Here is an 18,870-nt window from a genome sequence, read left to right as displayed (position 1 = left end):
CATGAGGAACGGGTTTTTTTAACAAATGTTCCTTTACAGCACATGTGCAGGAAACTGGAGCATTGAGTAGTGCTCACAGAAAGGAATCTTGGAGCCAGTACTAAATAAAGAGAAGGAAAGTTTCAGAGCAGTGTAAACCCAAGAATATGTTGGAGTCAGTGCTTTCCCTCTCTCCTGAAGCGTTAAGTGTCCTCCTTGATTACAGACTTCATATTCACCCAGAGTAAACTGAGGCAATGCAGGACAGGCTGCAGCTGCTGGTGGCTGAAGTTGGGGATGCTTCCAAGTGCAAAGGCATTAAGACATTACCAGGAACAAAGCACTGCCTTTGGGGTAGCAAAGGCTCCTGAGCTTTTTACTCGTGTTCCTGTCATTTACTGTTGTTCAAGTCTGAAGTTATCTGACAAAAAGTTGGGTGCCTTCTGAGAATTACTGCTTCAGGCTATCAAAGCATGAAAAGATCTATTTTGTGAAATCATTCAGTACAAATACTAGAATGCAAGTTTAGTGGCTTTGGTTATTATTTGGCTTCTGTTACTCAGTCAGTGGCATTAACTTCCAGATGAAAAGCAGCTTACAGTTTCCAATTGCAAATACTGTAAAGCCATATCAAAACAGTATTATCTGGCTTAAACTCAGAGTAAGGAAGTTTCCTTTATCAAAATTTTAAGACCTGAACACATGAAGTGTACTATTTTTTGATGCACTAAATTATGTGGGCCACCTTTTTCTGCTAGTAGTTTCTGGAATTAGCATGCTTTTTTCTTGAAGAGCATTAGTTGCCATTTTATCGGTTTCATGACTATGAAATCCTTTGGCAGTGTTGGCTGTCAGCATTAATTTTAGCTGTTCTAAATAATTCTGTCACCAGCAAACTTTGCTACTTTCTTTAAAAGCATTTATATATGCTATTTAGCATATATTTATCAACACTGATACGTAGATCTGTTGATAGGTTAATTCCATTCTGAAAACTGTCTTTTCTATGTTTCCTTTCTTATATTTTAATCTAAGAACTCTATTATTGCATATCAGCTTCTATTAAGAACAAAAATGAGGGAGGTCATTATAGGATTTTGAAAATGTAGATGTATTGCATAAATGCTTGACTTTTAGCTCCAAGGGGTTTGTGAAGCGTTACTTCAAAAATAACATCAACCCTTGAATAGGCCCACCAGTTTCATCATACATCACCTTCCAGTCTGGCCCAGCAGTCAGATTTAATGGTATGTAGTTCCTTGGGTCACTCCTGGATTCTTTATTTTTCCTTTTTTTTTAATTCTTCTGATACTCAGGATAATTTAAGCAAGTAGCAAATTCTCTCATGTAATTGGAGGTTAGGAAATTCACAGGATTTGGTTTCTTTACAGTAGACTTTTAAGTTTCTTTCACTTTTTACTATAAGAATGTATACTTTCTTTTCAGCAAGGGGAAATAACTGGATTGTCGTTGACACAAATCATTGTCATCTTTGTAAAAATTTCTGTCAGTCTCAATGTATTTCTTTCTATACTTATAATGAGGGAATCATTACCTTCATTATTTTCTTCGAGATCAGATAACATTTTGTTTTTAGAAGAGATGATCAGTTCAAGTCATATGAAACACTATTTATATACATAAAGTGATCAACTCCTTAATCTCATTCAGCACTTTGAACTTCTAAATGGAATATAGAATTTTTCACTCTAAAAATGGAACAATTATCCTTGAATTTGGGTATTGGAATAGCAAGGATTTGATACTACAATTGCACCGTTTCTTTGAGTGAGCCCTGTGATAGTCAAAACAATTACTAAGTCCTCCCAGCTTTACTGACGTTTTTGACAACCTTTATTGATAGTCCTTACAACTATAGGCACTATTAACATTACTGATTGTTTTAAGCCAGTTTCCATTTTAGTAAACTTTGAGATTACATTGAGGTTTCCATACTGGGCAAGATGTCTTCCTTTATGCTGAATTTGGTTGTGATAGGCCAGCAGAAACAGTTAAGCTAATTTCTTGGAAGACAATAAGAAAGAAATATTTCCTTGCTTCTGCTTGTTATGTAAACCAGAACAATAACAGATTTCTGGGCCTTGTATTATGGAGGAGGTAAAACTAAAAATGCTTTAGTAGTGGTCCCTCGGAATGTGCCTCTTTCTGTCTCAGTTAATGACTCTGTTTGTTATATGTACCTGCTGTCGTCGGACACGTGATGAGCACAGAGCAGGAACTGTAGGTGGCAGTCAGGCACTGGGAGGAGAGAGCACCAAAGGGTGGTAAGGATGGTGAAAGGACTGTAACGACCAAAGTTTTCTCCATTCCAGAACCTAGATTTCATGGCAGATTTTCTCAGCTTGAACATCATATTGCAATAGAGAAACGTGTTTCTACCCTCGAGTATCTGTTCATGATGACAAGTAACAAATTACTGTATTTGTCTTTTTCTCTCCTAACTGGTGGAAGTCTGTTCTTTAAGGCTCACAGCATGGCTAACACAGTTCTCTGTAATAGCCTTTCTGGTATTTACCAAATTCAAAAAAATTGTTTGGAAGGATTTTTAGCAAAATCAGGATCGGAAAATTTAGGAAACAGAGCTTGCCACTAAATCCTTGTCCTGTGTGACATTTACATATGTTCTGAAATGTAAAATAGCTTCCTTGAAAATGTCTAGGCAGTGATAGAAGGGGAGAGAAGCAGGAGTTTCTGCTGTAGATATCTAGTATGAGCCATCCATACAGGAAGGCCAAATACAAAAGCTTTATTGTTTTTCAATCAGTGTATAGAGTTGTATGATGTAGGTTGTGAGATGAAGGGATTTAAACTAGCAGGGTGTCATCAACGAGTAGAAAATAGCAAGTTTTAGGTATTGTCCAGTGAATTCTTACAATGTGGTGGTGGCAGTCTTTTGATACAAGATGGACAACACAAATGGAAAGCACTCTCCTCTAGAGGTAATTCTCATTACGAAATGGCAACTTAAATGAGCTCATTCATTAGAAAAATAATATTCCTAGTTCTGTGACAGCAAAGTGAAGGGCAAAACAATTATAATGGTCTTCAAAAGAGGAAGATACTGTACTGACAAAATAGATACACAAGTCTACGTGGGAAACATGCCCGAGGAAAAAAAAATAAGAGCTTTGTGTTCCAAAAACTCAAGTGCAAAATAACCTAAAGCAAAGAAGGAATAGAAATTACAGCAAGAGAATAACTTGTTTGAATCATGTGCTATGCAGTGGTCTGAAAATCAAAAAGGAACGTGAAAAATCAAAGGTAAATATTCAATAATTGCAGGAGCATGTTGGACAAAAATCAGAGCAATGCATAAAATAAGTAAAACCAAATTAATGGTAACAAAATTACTTTCTGGTATGTAAATTATTAAACAAGGTCAGTTAAAGAATTGGACTGCATTAAGAGAATACACTTTTCCTGCGAACATATTTTGGGAACTGACACGTATTTGGTTTTGTGGTAGGAGGGTAGACTTAGATGAACCATTTGAATTCTTTTTGACAGTTGCCTGTGATACTCTGGTTGATAAGGTTTTAATTGCATGAGGCTTTATTTCCTTTGTTCTTCCACTGCGATTCTTGAGGATTCATTCAGTAAGAGTTCACTATCTAAAGCAGTTTTGAGGATGAATTAGGGCTTTGTCTTCTAAGAAGACACTGGCTTTTAAATACTACTACATTGGTGGCAGAAATTGGGGAATGTAGAGTCCACGCAACAGGAACTATTGGAAAGTAGATCAATAAAAGGGTCTTCTGTTCCTGCAAGTGCCACAAAAGCTGAAATTCAACTAAATATTTAGGCTAATTTATTTCTACAATCCCGACTTCTGGTTTCAGTAAAGTGTTTCAGTTTTCAAGCACAGAAATCAATAGAAAGTTAGGAGCTCTGATGGGGTTTAGGAGTCTCATCATCTGTGTGCTTTGCCTGTCCCAGTACTGCTTCCGTTTAGATTAATGTTTGACACCTATTGATTCCAGTGAGGTAAGATCTATTTCAGTGTTCCTATGTGATCGTGAGCAAGCCACAGAAAATAAAGTTATTTTACTGGCGTGAGTAATTTCTGGTTAGTTCCAGACAGCTCTCTTCTGGGAACAGTAAATAAAAGTGTTACGGAAATGGACCATGACCCAAGTTGAGCAGTGAGAAATAACGTGCTCTTTGACTTCAGTCTTTGTTTATCATCTTTCATATGGAGATTTGTCACTAACACTTTTGAGACAATTAAAAACTGCACTTATGGACATTGTAGAAGTGGATTATTTCTTATGATCTAAATGGTAAGTGGGGAGAAAGGTATAGGGAATGCTTATTGAATGATATCAAGGGAAAGAAATGCTGCCCATCCAGCAATTCCGTAATCACTATCCATCCTTGCAAGATTTTTATTAAACCTGCCTCCTTTTGACAGTTTCAGCAGTCAAGATCCTTTGCAGGGTTCTGATCCCAACTATTGATTTTCAGCTGATGCAGAAGAGTACATTGCCTTTTTCATATGATACCCTCCAGTGCAAATCTTCTGGTGTCTTTATCTTGATGTCTTTATGAATCTTTCTTCCGGTTACTGTTTTACCAATTTGTGTGGTTGAGAGATACTAATCAGTCACCACGAGTTTAAGGTCCCACAATTAATCCTCCTTTGGCAGGAGACTCTGGGCTTATTTTATAACCATTGGCTTTAGTCTTGAACTGCAATTTTCCCACCACTTTTCTTGCAGCTTGCTCAGTTTGAGCAAGTAGTCCAAAAGAGAAGGGATAAAATTGGCTATGTAACTTCCATGAATAAAGGTAGCAGAGATTAAAACTGCCTGTATAGTATAGTTAGTATACTACATAGTATATAATTCATTAACAGCTGCAGTAGTTTAGATTTCAAGAGTCTATTTACTAGTAATTTGTTTTCATTACTAGTGTTTAAATGGCTGTGGGCTATTATAGGTGGTACCACTTACGCAGTGGCTTGTTTCCGTCATATGAGCTTCCCTTTCCTATAGAAACACCAAAATTGTTATATGCAGGAGGCTGTTGGCGTGTAGTATTTGGTGTGATGGTGCTCCCTGATTTCCAGCAATGGTTAGTACCTTCTGTTTCATAGGAGGAAGGGCAGTCATGAGACAGCCTGCATCCCCAGAGTACCCTCTTTAATTTCCAATTGAAGGTTGTTGCTCAAACTTGAGAGCTTACACATCTTACAAAGCTCTTGGAGAGGGCTTACTTTTATAAGTTTTATTTTATACATTTTATACATTTTAATTTTTATTTTATTATTTTATATTATGTTTAGTCTTCTCACTATCAATATCTGTTTTAAAGCGACTGAATCTGTGGTATGTTTTATCTCCTGGAAATGTTCTATCATGTTTTGTACACAGGTTTTTGTTGGTTTTTTTAAAGTGTTTTCATCCAGTTTTGTTTAGGACCTTTTAGTCTTTCTCTTCTCTAGTTGAAATAATGTTGTGTCTTCTGTATGGGTTTTTTCACTTTTAAAAGCCAGGTTGAGTGACATGATTAATTATTGAGAAATTAAATTGATATCTTAGCTGAAAGTTAAACTGGAATTTTGTCATTAAGGAAACATACTTACATGTCAGTGAGAAGACTTTTTAAAACACAGTCTGCGTGAATAAGTTTGAATTGAGAACTTAGTATTGAAGTAGAACAGGCTTTCAATTTGTTAATGGGTTAAGACAATTGAAATCCTCTTAACTAAATACAGAGTGAGAGCTTTTCATGACAGAGGTAAAACTCAGTTTAGAAAAGGATAGCAGACTGATAGCAACATGAGTAAGGCAGAGACTGTAGGAATAGATCCCACACCTTCAATTGTATTTTACAGAAAACCTGTTATATTTTAAGGATTCACTTCAAAATGGGAGAGTTTAGCTCTTCGTTAATCATAAAAACTATGAATTTGAATAGTTTTGATTGGTGCAGTGTTGAAATGTTGTGATGACACCATGACATGTATTGTGAGCAGAGTCTACATAGCATATTTACAGAGTGTTAAATCAGTTTCCCAGAGAGAGAGGATTGTGTTTAGGTCAGGTGGGGGAAAGGTGCTGGTAGGAAAAGCAGTCAAGCCAAACCTATTACCTACTGCCAGATGAGTAGAAATGCTCATTTTGCTTGACATGGCTTCCAGTGAACTTTGTCATAAAAAATGAAGGAAAGAATGAGACATGACAGTGAATTGATAAGTTCTGTTCATCTTCACTCCTTTTAATGCTTGCTGACATTTCTTTGGCAGTGTTGAGCTCCTGTCTGCACTGGCATCCCTAGGAGATGTCAAAAGTTTTTCATCCTCTGCATGTCCCTGCCTGATGCTCCCAAAGAGTTGGACCATTGCTTGTTTGGAAGATGTGCATAAAATCTACACCAGCCGTATCTGTAACACCCCTGCACAGTGATCAGGAGGAATTCTAAAGTGCTTACGAGATAGATGATGCTGTCTCAGTTCTAGCCACGGAATGTCAAAAGCTTTTCCGTGTTTCAAGAGCAACTGCCTGCAGTCTGTAGTCCTGTGTTTGGCAGCCTCTCTCCTTGGCCAGTTCGGTGGGCAGGTTCCATGTGTCTGTGGCCCAGTGTACACAGTTTGTGGTCTGATAGTAACGTGGAGAGTGTGTACATCCAGTTTAAGCCATCAGCTTTCTCTGAGCACTGTTACTGCATCTGCAAAGTCCTTGAATTAAAGCAGCAGTGCTTTAAGCAAGTCACCTCCTGAAACAGATTCCTTGAGAGGAATTGTTCAAGGAAAAAGTATACTTGACTTGTGAAGAAACATGCAGGTCACTTAAGAAGTAACAATATCTGAGCCACTAAGTATTAGTGACCACAGTATAATTGCATTCGGTATCCTCAGAGAGAAAAAGAGAGAGAACCACAACAGAATTGTGCAAAGGTGAAGGGAGATTTGAATTCAGTTACATGCATTAACAAGGAATTATAGTTATGGTATTTTTACTTTTTTTGACAAACTAATGTAATTATATATTATATGGAAACTATTTCAGGGCTATAAAAAAAAATAACAAAGGTCAACAGGTTACTTTTTCAATGAGGATTCTATTGCCAATGAGAAGAGCAACAGATGACAGCATGCAGTGAGAGAAAGAGGTGTTAATAGTTGAGGTGGATTTCTAAGAATAGCTGTCCACTATTCAATACTTTAAGACACACTGTGAAACTGTTTCACATTCAAATTAAAACTTTCAATACTGGGGGAAACATTAAAATATAGCTGCATTTACAGATTATTTCAAAGCTGCTAAAACAGCTCTTCAGCTGTCATGTCATATAGTATTCTCTTGGGTTTCTTGTTTTAGATTAATATATTGCATTACTAATTGTTTATTAATACTTTGGAAATTATCATCTTGCAGTTTATTAACTTATCTTGCCATTGTTAGAACTGAGGTTCACAGTGGTACCCATTAGGAAATAGATAACAAATAAATATTATTTCATGAAGAAGCAAAACCTATTCAAGTAATCATTATCGAAGTTGCATTGTAAAACAGTATCCCTGCTAAGATACAGAAGTTTGGTGTGCTGTAACTGTGTTTGCACATTTTGAAATGCATATGTTTCTAATGCTTGTTTTTTAAGGAATAAAATATCAGAATGAAAACATTCTCTTAATATTTAGTATACTTTAAATTATCTTTATTTATCCTTTGTACAGGGCCTAATGCTATTAGCTGTTCAGTTGCTTCTTTTATAGTTTGAATTTTTGGAGCCATGTAGTGGATCATTAATCCAATTGAACTTTTTGCAAAAGCAGGGAGCCTTACTCTTTGTAATGTTAATGATGTTGGGATGGATATTGTAGCTCTGCAGTTTGCTTAATTTTTCTTCATTTCCTCCATTAACAAAAGAAGATTGTGAAGTGGCAAAAAGAATGTGCATTAGAAAAAAAAATGTTCTCTGCGTTGTCTTGTGTTATATGGTTAGAAATTTAGACAATGTCTACCTGCAAAGGCAATAATGTGTAAAAATGTTTTGTTTATACAGACTGGTTTTAGGATCAAGTCTCAAGAATTTTCACTTATTGCTATCAAGTTGTGATATTTTCAATGTTGGTAGATTTGCTCAATTTACAACGAAAAGTTAATCCTATCAACTTCGCTGTTCAGGTAATGGGGGGGGTATGGCATAATCCAAAAGAAGGAATACCGTAAGTGGAATTGCTGCTTTTGGTCCTGAGCTGGCTCACATCTTGACTAAGCCCTTTGGAGCCTTTGGTTTTGGTAAGACTTGCAGACAGTAGCACCATATGATGCAGTTGTGCCAGCTTGGGTCTGCAGGTGTTTTAGCTTCATTCCCACCATGCTGTGCCTAAGTCAATAAGCCGTGCTGGTCCTGAGCTAAGCCGTCTGAAAACACCTCCTGTGTCTCCACATAGAGATCATGGTATATCTGTAATCCAGGTGACCCAGCATAAAAAGTGGAGAGTTACTAGTAGTGGCTGTGGAACTGAAAGTTGGTCTTAATTTTATTTTGCACACAAAAATAAAAACATTTGGTAACTGCAGATGTGGCATGAGTCCTACCTTGCTATCACTCCTGTTAAACTTGCTCAGTTGAAAAGAGTAAAAAGGTGGAAAATTTTACTAACTCCTAGTTTGATAGCGCTTTACAGGACAGAGGATTTTTTTTTAAACCCAGTTCTTCAAGAGACAGTCTTGTTCAGTGTGTTCTTGTTATTAATTGCATTATATACTTTCATATGTATTATTAAACTGTAAGTTTAGCAGCAGAAAACCAGTGATATTTTGACATAACAAAAAAATGGGTTGTGTTAATTTCTTTTGTTCCTTCATTATGTTACAGGTACTGTAAGAATTGAAATGTTCAGGAACATGCAAAATGCAGAAATCATAAGGAAAATGACAGAAGAATTTGACGAGGTATAGTATATGAATAGGCCTTTAAACAGTAAGAAATATATTACAATATACTTTTGTTTTAAAATAAAAATGCAATGGGCAAGAAACCAGTGGATAAGCAGTGTCTCAGCATGAGAAATTGCATTGACAAGCAAAGCAGTGGTTTAAACTATTGGGTGAAGAATAACAAGCCAGCATGGGCTTTAGGAAAGAATAATAATGGAAACCCAAAAAGTAGTAAAATAATTTGAAAAGGTAGGTATAGTTGCTCATCTTGAGAAGTCAGTTTTGTGGATTGAGTAGGCCCTGGATGCTGAAATATTGGTCCTGAGAAGTTTGTGAATTGGCCAGTTTGTGACAGGACACTTATGTCGTTATGCATGGAGCATTCAGTGGTAAGACAGCCTAGCCAGATCTGACTCTGCCAGAACTAGCTTGGGACCGTGTTAGTGCTGGTCTGGATCTGTGCAGACCTCGTATATCTTTGTATGGCTTTAGGAGTATCCTAGTCTGTCTGCATCCCAGGGATTAGAGAGGTTAATAAGAGGAGTCAGAAAGTTTTCTCATCCCACTGACATTGGTGGTGTTACTCTGGATTTTGAAATTCACCTCTTGGAACAGCCATCATACAAGAAAGAACTCCAGATTCCGGAGACAGGACTGCAAGCTTGGTATTTGCAGCATTTTGCATTGTTTTCTGTGTGCAAATTGATATTTTGTTCATTTGAAATGACAATTTAAACCAAATAGTAACTTGACATGAAAATTACCATTTTGGAACAGTGTTACAGAAAGAAATACTCTTCCAAAAGATGTAAGCGTTTTGTTTGAAACAAGTGTGTTACAACTCAGATTGGGTATCTTCTGTCAAAATAAAAGTGTTCCTAATGGTGAATGCTTTTTAGCTTTGAGATTTTTCAAACTGTAATTTCTTTGATTTTTCATGTATAAAAAAAATAAAAAATATTCTGAGTGTTCATTTTGTATAGTGAGGAAAACAGATTATCAAACGTGAATTTTCTGTAGGACAGCAGTATCTTTTTCTGTCCAATTCTAAATGAAATGTCAAGACTGTGATTCAAAAACTTAAGCAGGAAAACCATAAATGTGAACACTGCTCTTTTTCAGGATTTTATTCTGCAAGATTTTAATCTTGTTCGTGGCCTCGAACAACAAAATGTTTCTGTACTTAACTACAGCCATGTAGATGCTCCTTTTGCTGTATTCAAGTATTCACTCAGGGCCTTTGTGTACAGGTGGGATAGAGAACAGTGAATCAAGTTTAGGTGTACAGTGATGAAAGAAAGGTTTGTATCAATTCATGCTGCCTTCTAGGTGAAATAGTTTTGCTTTTTAAAACACTGTCCAACCAAAGTTAATAAAATGCAGTGAATTTTTACTAGTGTAATTTGAAAACAAAATCAGATACTGTCTTCAGTTTAGTCCCATTGTACAAAATAGAATGGCCAAGGCACTGTCCAAAAGTCAAAGAACATTGATTTTGCCCAAGGGAGGATTGCCCCACAGTTGACAGAAGAAAGTATTTCTCAGTAAAACCCTTTTCAAAAACAGTCAGAGTTTTCTTCTCAAAGGAGAAAAAAGCTCTTCATTATGCGCAGTATGAATGTACATTTAAGCAACATATCTCAAAGAACTACACTTACTAGTACATAAGCTTTCTTTCTCCATTATCTAAAACTTTTCTGAGTTTCTGCAGTTCTAACAGAAAATTTCTGTTATATCTTCTGCCTTAACAGTTGAATGGATTTGTGAAAGAAATTGTGGGGTTTAGCATAAAAACATGAAATTGTTAGTCTTAGACAACAACCCAGTGAATATGTTGAAACCTGGAGTAACTCTGTTAGCAGTGGAAAATATTTTAGAATTTAGTGTTTTCAACTGATGCGCATATATCAGATGATCACAGCACAGTAAGTTTGTAATTGTTATATGACCTGTTTGTTCATATTGCTAGAATTAATATTTCAGATTGATCTGTGTTTAAAAGGATGTTGTAGTCACAAAAATTATAAGCTTTTAGAATAAGAGCAGCTTACATTACTGTTCAGTGTAAAACACATAATGAAACAAATATCTTTGTCAGTCTTCAGCAGACTGTAAAGTTGCAATTGTGACTGGTGTAGCATTAGTACATTTCTTGGCCCTCTGCTTTGTGTCCAGCATGTCAAGACTCAGAACTACTATAATTTTGTTTCTGGGAGAGTTGTTGATAGCAGACACCATTTGCCAGTGACAGTCCTTTGACTAAAGTCAACCCAAGCTACATTTGGTAGATCTGCGTGATCCTTCCCCACCTTTCTTGCTGGGGAAAGAGGAGAACCCAGGCAGATCTACTTCTTGTCTCCTTTCAGCAGTGCTATTGGCTGTGCTCCCTGACTCCATGCAGACTGACTAGACTGATTCCTTGAGCCCAGCCTGCCACTGGATGAATTTTTATTTTTCTGTAAGTCTGTAGTAAGCAATGAAAGAAAGGGAGCCAGGAGGAGACCAACAGTGGTGGCTGGGCTGGGTGGTCATACATTGTCTCAGGAAAGCACCACCATTTCCTGCACAGCTGAGAAACAGCCCTCAGTTCTTCATTCTAAATATCACTGTTGGCATTTCACATGTGTACCTCTTCCAGTACCCCAGGACTCTCAGTGTACTCTCCCTCTGTGTCATCCTGAGACAAAGCAGTTGCCTGGAGCTGTTGCCACCAGAACATTTCCCTTGCTCTGCTGTACTCTCATGCCCCTAAATCCAGTGTCAGTCCATGAGTAGGTAATGGTCTGACTGTGGGAGTGAAGGAGAACGAGAGATTTAGTGAGGCTCTTGTCAAAATAATTAGGCCAGTCTTTAGACTTGCTATTTTCGTTTCTATAATCCTGGAGCTAACAGGGAAATAAAAGTACAAGTGTAGTATTAACTAGGATAAAATCTTGCATTATCTATTCATTAGCACAGTATACTGCCCAGAAAATACCTTCTTCTCCACTGAAGATGTTCAGATTTGCTATTTTAATAACTCTTTCAAGATCATCACATTGTTCTGTCAGTGCTGCAGTAGTCAGCTGGGTGCTGGTCCTAATTTCTACATTTATGGCAGGGACTGAAGCATTCATTTTCCTGATCTTGAGTGGAGGAACACTTGTGTGGGACTTATGATGGGAATAACTTTGTTCATTGCTGCCACAGGTTCAGTTTGAAACAGGGAATTCCATGGACATCCATCTGCTGCATTATTTGGGTGCTTGGCTTTTGAGTACAGGCATTTTGTAGATTAATTTCCTCATAATTCTTGTGCTAGAGTATGCAGGTGAACAATAACTTGTTTTGGTTTGAGTTTTCTAATCATTGGACCCTCAAGTAACACATGTCAGTGTCACTGATGTATCACATTTTTGTTGGTATTCACAAAGAAAAGATTCAATAAAGGGACTTTATTGCAAATTTTTTCTTCCCATTTCAGCCAGATGAGATATTCTCAGTGCAGTGTTCACATGCTTTTTGAAAGGACTGTCTTAATATGTAGTTGTAGGTTAAAAATACATCATATAAATGTGAGTAGTTACACACAGCACTAGAGATTCTGAGGATCTGTTCCAAAAGTTTTATATACATACCTCTAGAAAGCATATATAATGTATGTAAGTTCACATGTAGAGTTCCCACAGGTACTGTGTGGGCAGGGACTTAGTCTGGAGGTTATTTATGAAAATAAGGTGTAAGTGGGGAGAAGGACTGGGGTGTTCATAGGGAGTTACTGTCAGGAAAACATTGAGGATAAAGCTTTAGGATTTTCATTTCAGTCCTAAATTTAAATAAATATAAGATTAATGTAGGGCTCATATTTACATGGCAAGATAGTGTACCTTGCTGAAAATCACTAACAAAAACATTAGACATACAAAGAACAAATAAACATACAAAGAACACTTTGAAACACGTGGCGCTGTTAATGATAATGCTGCGTATTTTAGACTGCGTTTATCTGGGTTTCTACTACAAAACACTTTGATGTAATTCACAGAAGTTCTGAGGACTCACAGCTATAGTTGAACATGCTAGGAGATGTCTTTCTCAGGAGCTTTACAAGCCTCTGAATTGTTTATTTAAACCAAAGCTGCTGTTTCTCTCAAATTGAGTATTCAAAGTTAGAAGTAATAATATTGCTTATTACAATCATGTCATTCAGAATTATAACAAATGAGACAGTAAGGTCATTAAGAGTGCCTTATAATTTTGTCTTTTTCTAACATTTGATCTGTCTTTGCAATTTTAATCTTTATTTTAGTATGATTGAAATGTGGATGATTTGGTTAAATTTGATAGACAGCGTTTTTTGCTGCAGGGAAATGTCGTTTATGACGTTTAAGTAGAGGGTTGTTTGATTACAGCTCCTCTACATTTACATTACTGGCTTTAGATGGTTCAGTCTGGGAAATAAGACAAGTCCAGAGAGAACAGAAGTGCTTGTTCTTCACAAAAACACAGAATAAATATGTACGAATGTATTTAACTTCGATAGTACAGACTTCTTATCTTGGGGTAGAGATTCAGGATGGAGCATTATTGCCTTGATGTTTTGGATAATCTGGAGTTGGTTTACAGATCAGGAGATTAAATATAATGCTTTCCACGGAAGGAGGAAAAAAAAGGATTTTCTAATTATGGGGTGGGGCAGTCTCACTGGAATGCAATATTCATTGAAGTGAGAATCGTAAGAGCAAACTTGGAGAGGAGTTAAACTTAAATGAACTGACTGTTCAACATGCTTACTCCAACCTTGCAATAAACTTTGGGAGATGGGGTGTATGAAACTGTACGGGGTATATGAACCTGTAGTAAAATTTCCAGTACTTCTATCAGAGGGCAGGTTTTACCACTAGGAAAATATATAAGATTTTAAAAAGGGTGATAGTGACTTTCTGGTAAGATCTCATTTGTAAACTGGAGTAAAGCAAAGTTTGTGGGGAGGGACATTCAGTTGATTAGAATATTAACATGGAGTTGAAGTGGGTATGGAGAATGACACAAATCTTCAATCCTTTCTTTAGTCTTTGACCGTAAATACTTTGAAATATTTCTTTCTCATCCTTTCCCCTCAGTTTCTAACCCAGGACACAAGGGAAAAAATTGAATCTTGATGTGTATTTTAGACTACACAGAGCTAATATTGCAAGTCTAGAACAGTTACAATGAAGTCTTCAAAAAAGTGTTTTATACCCGTGGGCTTTTTTGTTTATAATATGTTGGTTTTGTTATTCCCCATTGGCTTGAAGGAAAAAGTGTTTAGCTTAAAAACCTAAACCATGATGGCTACAACATTATCAAAATAAATTAAATGGGGAGACATAATACTATTTTCATTTTCCTGTTCTTCAGGACAGTGGTGATTATCCACTTACTATGCCTGGGCCACAGTGGAAGAAGTTTCGATCCAACTTCTGCGAGTTCATTGGAGTGCTCATTCGACAGTGTCAGTATAGCATCATTTATGATGAATACATGATGGACACCGTGATCTCTCTTCTGACTGGTTTGTCAGATTCCCAGGTCCGGGCTTTCAGGCACACCAGTACATTAGCTGGTAAGTAAGCTAGCACAGAGAGGAGTTATTTCAAATGAGTTGCTACTATTTAGCCACTTGGAGAATTACTTATTTTGATTGAGGTAGAATTTGACCAGCACTGACAACTCTGGAAATCTTGATCAAATCCAAGTACCACATATGATATATCCATACCTAAAATACACTTTTTTGTTTGGAAAGGAATATGCTGAGGCATTAAATCTCAGGCATTTAATCTCATTTAAACTCTCCTGTCATACCCAGGGGCCTCCAGTGAATGCTGTAAATCAGAAGTGACATGCTTATATTATGTATTCTGTTGTTAGTTGTTCATTTGTTGTATAGGATGTCTTCATAATTTTGTATTTTAGAGTACAAATTTATTCTAAATAGCGTTAAGAAAACTGTATTATCAAAGAATTTCAGACTACTGAAAAATAAAATCCATGCTTTTGTTCTTGAGAAGCATTAAATTTGAAAGCACTGGGCCATAGTTGTAGGTCTTGCTGTCTTCTACCTCCAGCTATGCTGCACCTTTCAACACACCTGCCTACATCTAAGGAAAGCACTGGGTATAACTGTAGATAGAAATAGGCTTTCCTACAGTATATTTCATCAGAGCTATATGAGATGTCTCCCATAAGATGGATGAATTGCTCTCTAGATGTAACTATTTTTCTCCAATTACAAAGCAATACTAGGGTGGGTAGCTTGGGTATAGGTGTCTGAAGCTGGTTAGGTCAGGTGATAGCTTTCTGCTCATCTCATCTGCTGGAATACATCTTAAAGGAAGATTCCTCTCCCTAGGATGTTCATTGATCATGTCAAATGTTTGAAGCCTTTATAGGAGACACTTGTCATAATCTGAACGTTTCTGCTGCCAGTATTTGTACCTGATTTTAGTTAGTCTTTCCACAATCAGCCTCTTACAATTTTGTTCAGATTTCCAGGTGTAATACCCAGTGTCCAACAAATTCAATCAGAATTTGTTTAAAATTTAATCTCTTACTATGAATCTAAGAAAGAGACAGATTTCCAGTGATATTCAAAAAATAAGTCCAGATTTGATTGGAGTTTGATTTTAAAATTGAAACTCAAAACCTTTTAACTCACAGTGACTGAACTGTTTTGGAAACGTATCCCCTTGTATTCTTCACCTTGCTTAGTAACAGGATGGTTAAGAACATGAATTATGCAGGTGTAAGTTTCCAGGTTTAGAGTTTGCCTCTACATATTCAGTAGTCAAAGGTGAACACTTTGAGCTGCAGATAACCTGCTGGAAATCTGTGCCTGTTACTTAAACTGAGATGGAAACTATTTTGTTCCAGCTGATACTGATGATCTTAATTCCAGGTGATTTTGATTTGGTATTTGCTAGGATTGTGGTTGGTTGGTTCATAGGGGAGAGATGATGGAGTGAGGTATGTGCTCTGGTCTCTTTTATTGATTGATTCATCCTTGTGTGGGACAGATGTTTGGAAAGCATGAGACTCTTGATTGAAAAGACAGGAAACAGCACCATACATCAGAGATGTTATGCAAGACCTGTGCTATATGGAAGAAATAGTTGCCATAATTTGGAATAGATTATGTAGATAGAAACTTCAAGCAGGGATAAGCAAATTCTGAAGCCAAGGTTTATTACAACTAGCTGCTTTTATTGAAGTCACTGCTGGCTTCTTATGTTAGGTATACATGTAGCTAGCACTTCCATTAGGAATAGGAGCTGCCAAAGATCTGCAGCATTTTCCAGTGATAATACGTGCCATTTATTTATTTGTTTGTTTGTTTTAACAAGCTTGAGAGCTTTGTTTTGGTTCTACAAATTCCCTTTAAGCTAGTCTTTGCACATTTAATTATGTTCCTATCCTGCAGAGCAGAGGTCAGCATGATGCCATGGAGCTCAGTCTTGATAAAGTTTATAAAAATATACTTTTAGAAATTCATTTATTCTTGAAATAGTGTTTCTCAGGTCTTTGTTTTCAATTTTCTTCTGTGCTAGCCAATTTGAATGAGGAATGTTTCACTATAGCAAGAAACTTAGGGCAAGAAATACATGTGGTGCTTGTAGAGTTACCAGCTTTGAGCCATAGCAAGAGAAGACAGTTTCCGTAACAGTAGCTTCACTTCTCCATTTCTGTAGTGGCTTTTCTAACTTGAAGACAGTGGTTCACATTTAGCCAGAGAAGCTGTGATAGTTTGCTACATTACTTTGCCAGTTTTTCAGTATTGTGAAATGTGAAATGCTGTGTAACCACACAGAGCATGGGAAAACCCCTCATTAAGGTTTTGTAAACATAAATTAAGACAAAAAAATACACATGTAAAATACCATATCCAGTATGTGTGAAAATGCACAAAGGGCTATGTGAAGGGGAATGTAGAGTTCTATATCATATTTGTATACAACTATACAATTGACTTTAGAGTGATGTCAAACTTCCTTTCAGAGAAACAGTGCTGTGGCCCCTTGTAGACTGAGTAATCCTCGATAGCTATTAGTTAAGAGTTACCTTTAGTATGGAGGCAACTATAATGATTCTTAGTAGAGAAATGTATGTAACTCCACTGTAACTGGCTTCGTGGTGTGCAGTGATCCTGCAGATTCACATGCTTGCTCACTGACCTTAAGCACTCAGAACTTGGATAATTTTTTGGCAAAGAACATTGCCTGGAGCTCAGAGCAGTATATATACTCTCTTTTCTGATCTTTAGATCAGCCAAGTGACCTGAGTATCACTTGGGTGGGAATTGCCTTTCCAGATGACTTTGCGTCAGGGTCAAGTTGGTTATTTTCTGTGAGTATGGATCTGCTGAGGCAATATTTTTTAACGCTGACTACAGGTAAAGAGTCATATTCTGTTTTCTGCATTTGCAGCTATGAAGCTTATGACTGCTCTTGTGAATGTTGCCTTAAACCTGAGCATTCATCAGGATAATACACAGAGGCAGTACGAAGCTGAGAGAAACAAAATGATTGGCAAAAGAGCTAATGAAAGATTGGAGCTGCTACTTCAGAAAAGAAAAGAGGCAAGTGAAGAGATTAATTTTTTTCCTTGTTCATGTGCATTCCCTCCAACAGAAAGTCCAGGGTGGTTTGCGACTTGAGTACCATAGTGAGAAACAAGTGATTAGTTCTGCAGTTGTGTTTATGTGATCTCAAGCATATTATTTGGGCTACATTTTAAAACCTTGTATTAACACATTCAGTTGAGTTTGTGTGCTGTTCTGCACGCACAAGGTAATTTCTGTTCTCATGCTTGTGTATATGACCAGTCAGGAAGAAAATTAGTCTCAAGTTGTAACTGTTTTGGTTATGCAAAAAGATTTTGAAAAGAGGATCACATGTAGCTCCTCACTGCACTGCCCATTTCTCCCTTTGATCACTGCAATTATTACATAGTGTCTCATTAGTACTTCTTTTTGTAGCTACTTTCAAGAAACACTGGAGTGGGGGCTATAGCACCTGGTCTCAGGGAGAAGAAGCTAGGGAGACATTAAAGTCGCTTTTAGTAAGTACCAGTCTGGCATTAGGTGAGCAAAATCATTAGAAGGTTGCTGTAATCATCCCTAAATGAAGTATTATATCCCAGGAAATTCAGTTTTAGAGTTATACTTAAAAGAAATTTAAAGATGACAAGTAGAAAATGAATACCTATACACCCAAACAGCCATAATCTGTAAAGCTGCCATGTAAAATCATAAGATTGAAAAATTGAAGTATATATGACTTTAGATTTAAATTTATTATTTTTAATGTATTAGTTTTGAATATATTTCATCCATCACTGTTCTACTGTATAGCAAATTAAGGATGTCTGGGTGCTTTACCTGTATGCACCTTGGATTCTTTTAGGTATAACTTTGACTCAAAATTGCTTGACTTTATAGTCTTTGTCTGGGGATAATTACAATTATGTATTTTTATTTTTATTTTACCCCTACTACCCATAACACAATTTTATTTGGCTTTCATAATTCTTAAAAAAATCATCCATTAAGGTACAAAGCAAGAACAATCTCTCTGACCCAAACAACAAGGGGACCATTTTAAATTAAATATTAAATTCAATGTCAGCCTTAAAGCATTTGCAAAAGCAGAATTGCTTTGTCAAAATAGCTGGGGCACAGTTTCTATTCCAGATTTGTTGATTGTTGCTTTGCATTTCCAGAGAAGGACAAAGTCACTAATTACACTGATAAATTTGGTTTAGTATCTCTGTCTATGGACGTCCTCTATATGCATTCCTTCAGCCATTCTTTTCAATGTCTTTTGGAGATGCAGTATATAATTCGAAGCAATGATACCCAGGCTAGCATGGAGCTCTGAAACCCTGAACGAAGAATGAGCATTTGGCAGACCTCAGCTTTTGATATGTGTGTTTGGTCTCTCTCATATCACTACTCACTATA

The 18,870-nt window shown here is 36.8% G+C and overlaps 1 protein-coding gene across 5 annotated transcripts in view; it reads left to right on the top strand.

Moving 5' to 3' along the window:
- STAG1 (stromal antigen 1) overlaps positions 1 to 18,870 on the top strand; it is a 204,207-nt gene that overhangs the window by 98,577 nt on the left and 86,760 nt on the right. For all 5 annotated transcript variants that reach the window (XM_026855427.1, XM_026855431.1, XM_026855430.1 and 2 more), the window contains 3 exons: positions 8,830 to 8,906; positions 14,271 to 14,475; positions 17,336 to 17,487. In XM_026855427.1, the coding sequence (XP_026711228.1) occupies positions 8,830 to 8,906; positions 14,271 to 14,475; positions 17,336 to 17,487 (434 nt within the window). The remainder of the gene's footprint in view (positions 1 to 8,829; positions 8,907 to 14,270; positions 14,476 to 17,335; positions 17,488 to 18,870) is intronic.

Source organism: Athene cunicularia (genome assembly GCF_003259725.1).
Source record: "Athene cunicularia isolate RWA chromosome 9 unlocalized genomic scaffold, athCun1 chr9_part2, whole genome shotgun sequence".
NCBI lineage: Eukaryota > Metazoa > Chordata > Aves > Strigiformes > Strigidae > Athene > Athene cunicularia.
The sequence above is the reverse complement of the archived record's forward strand: the minus strand, read 5'-3'. Positions and strand labels throughout refer to the sequence as shown.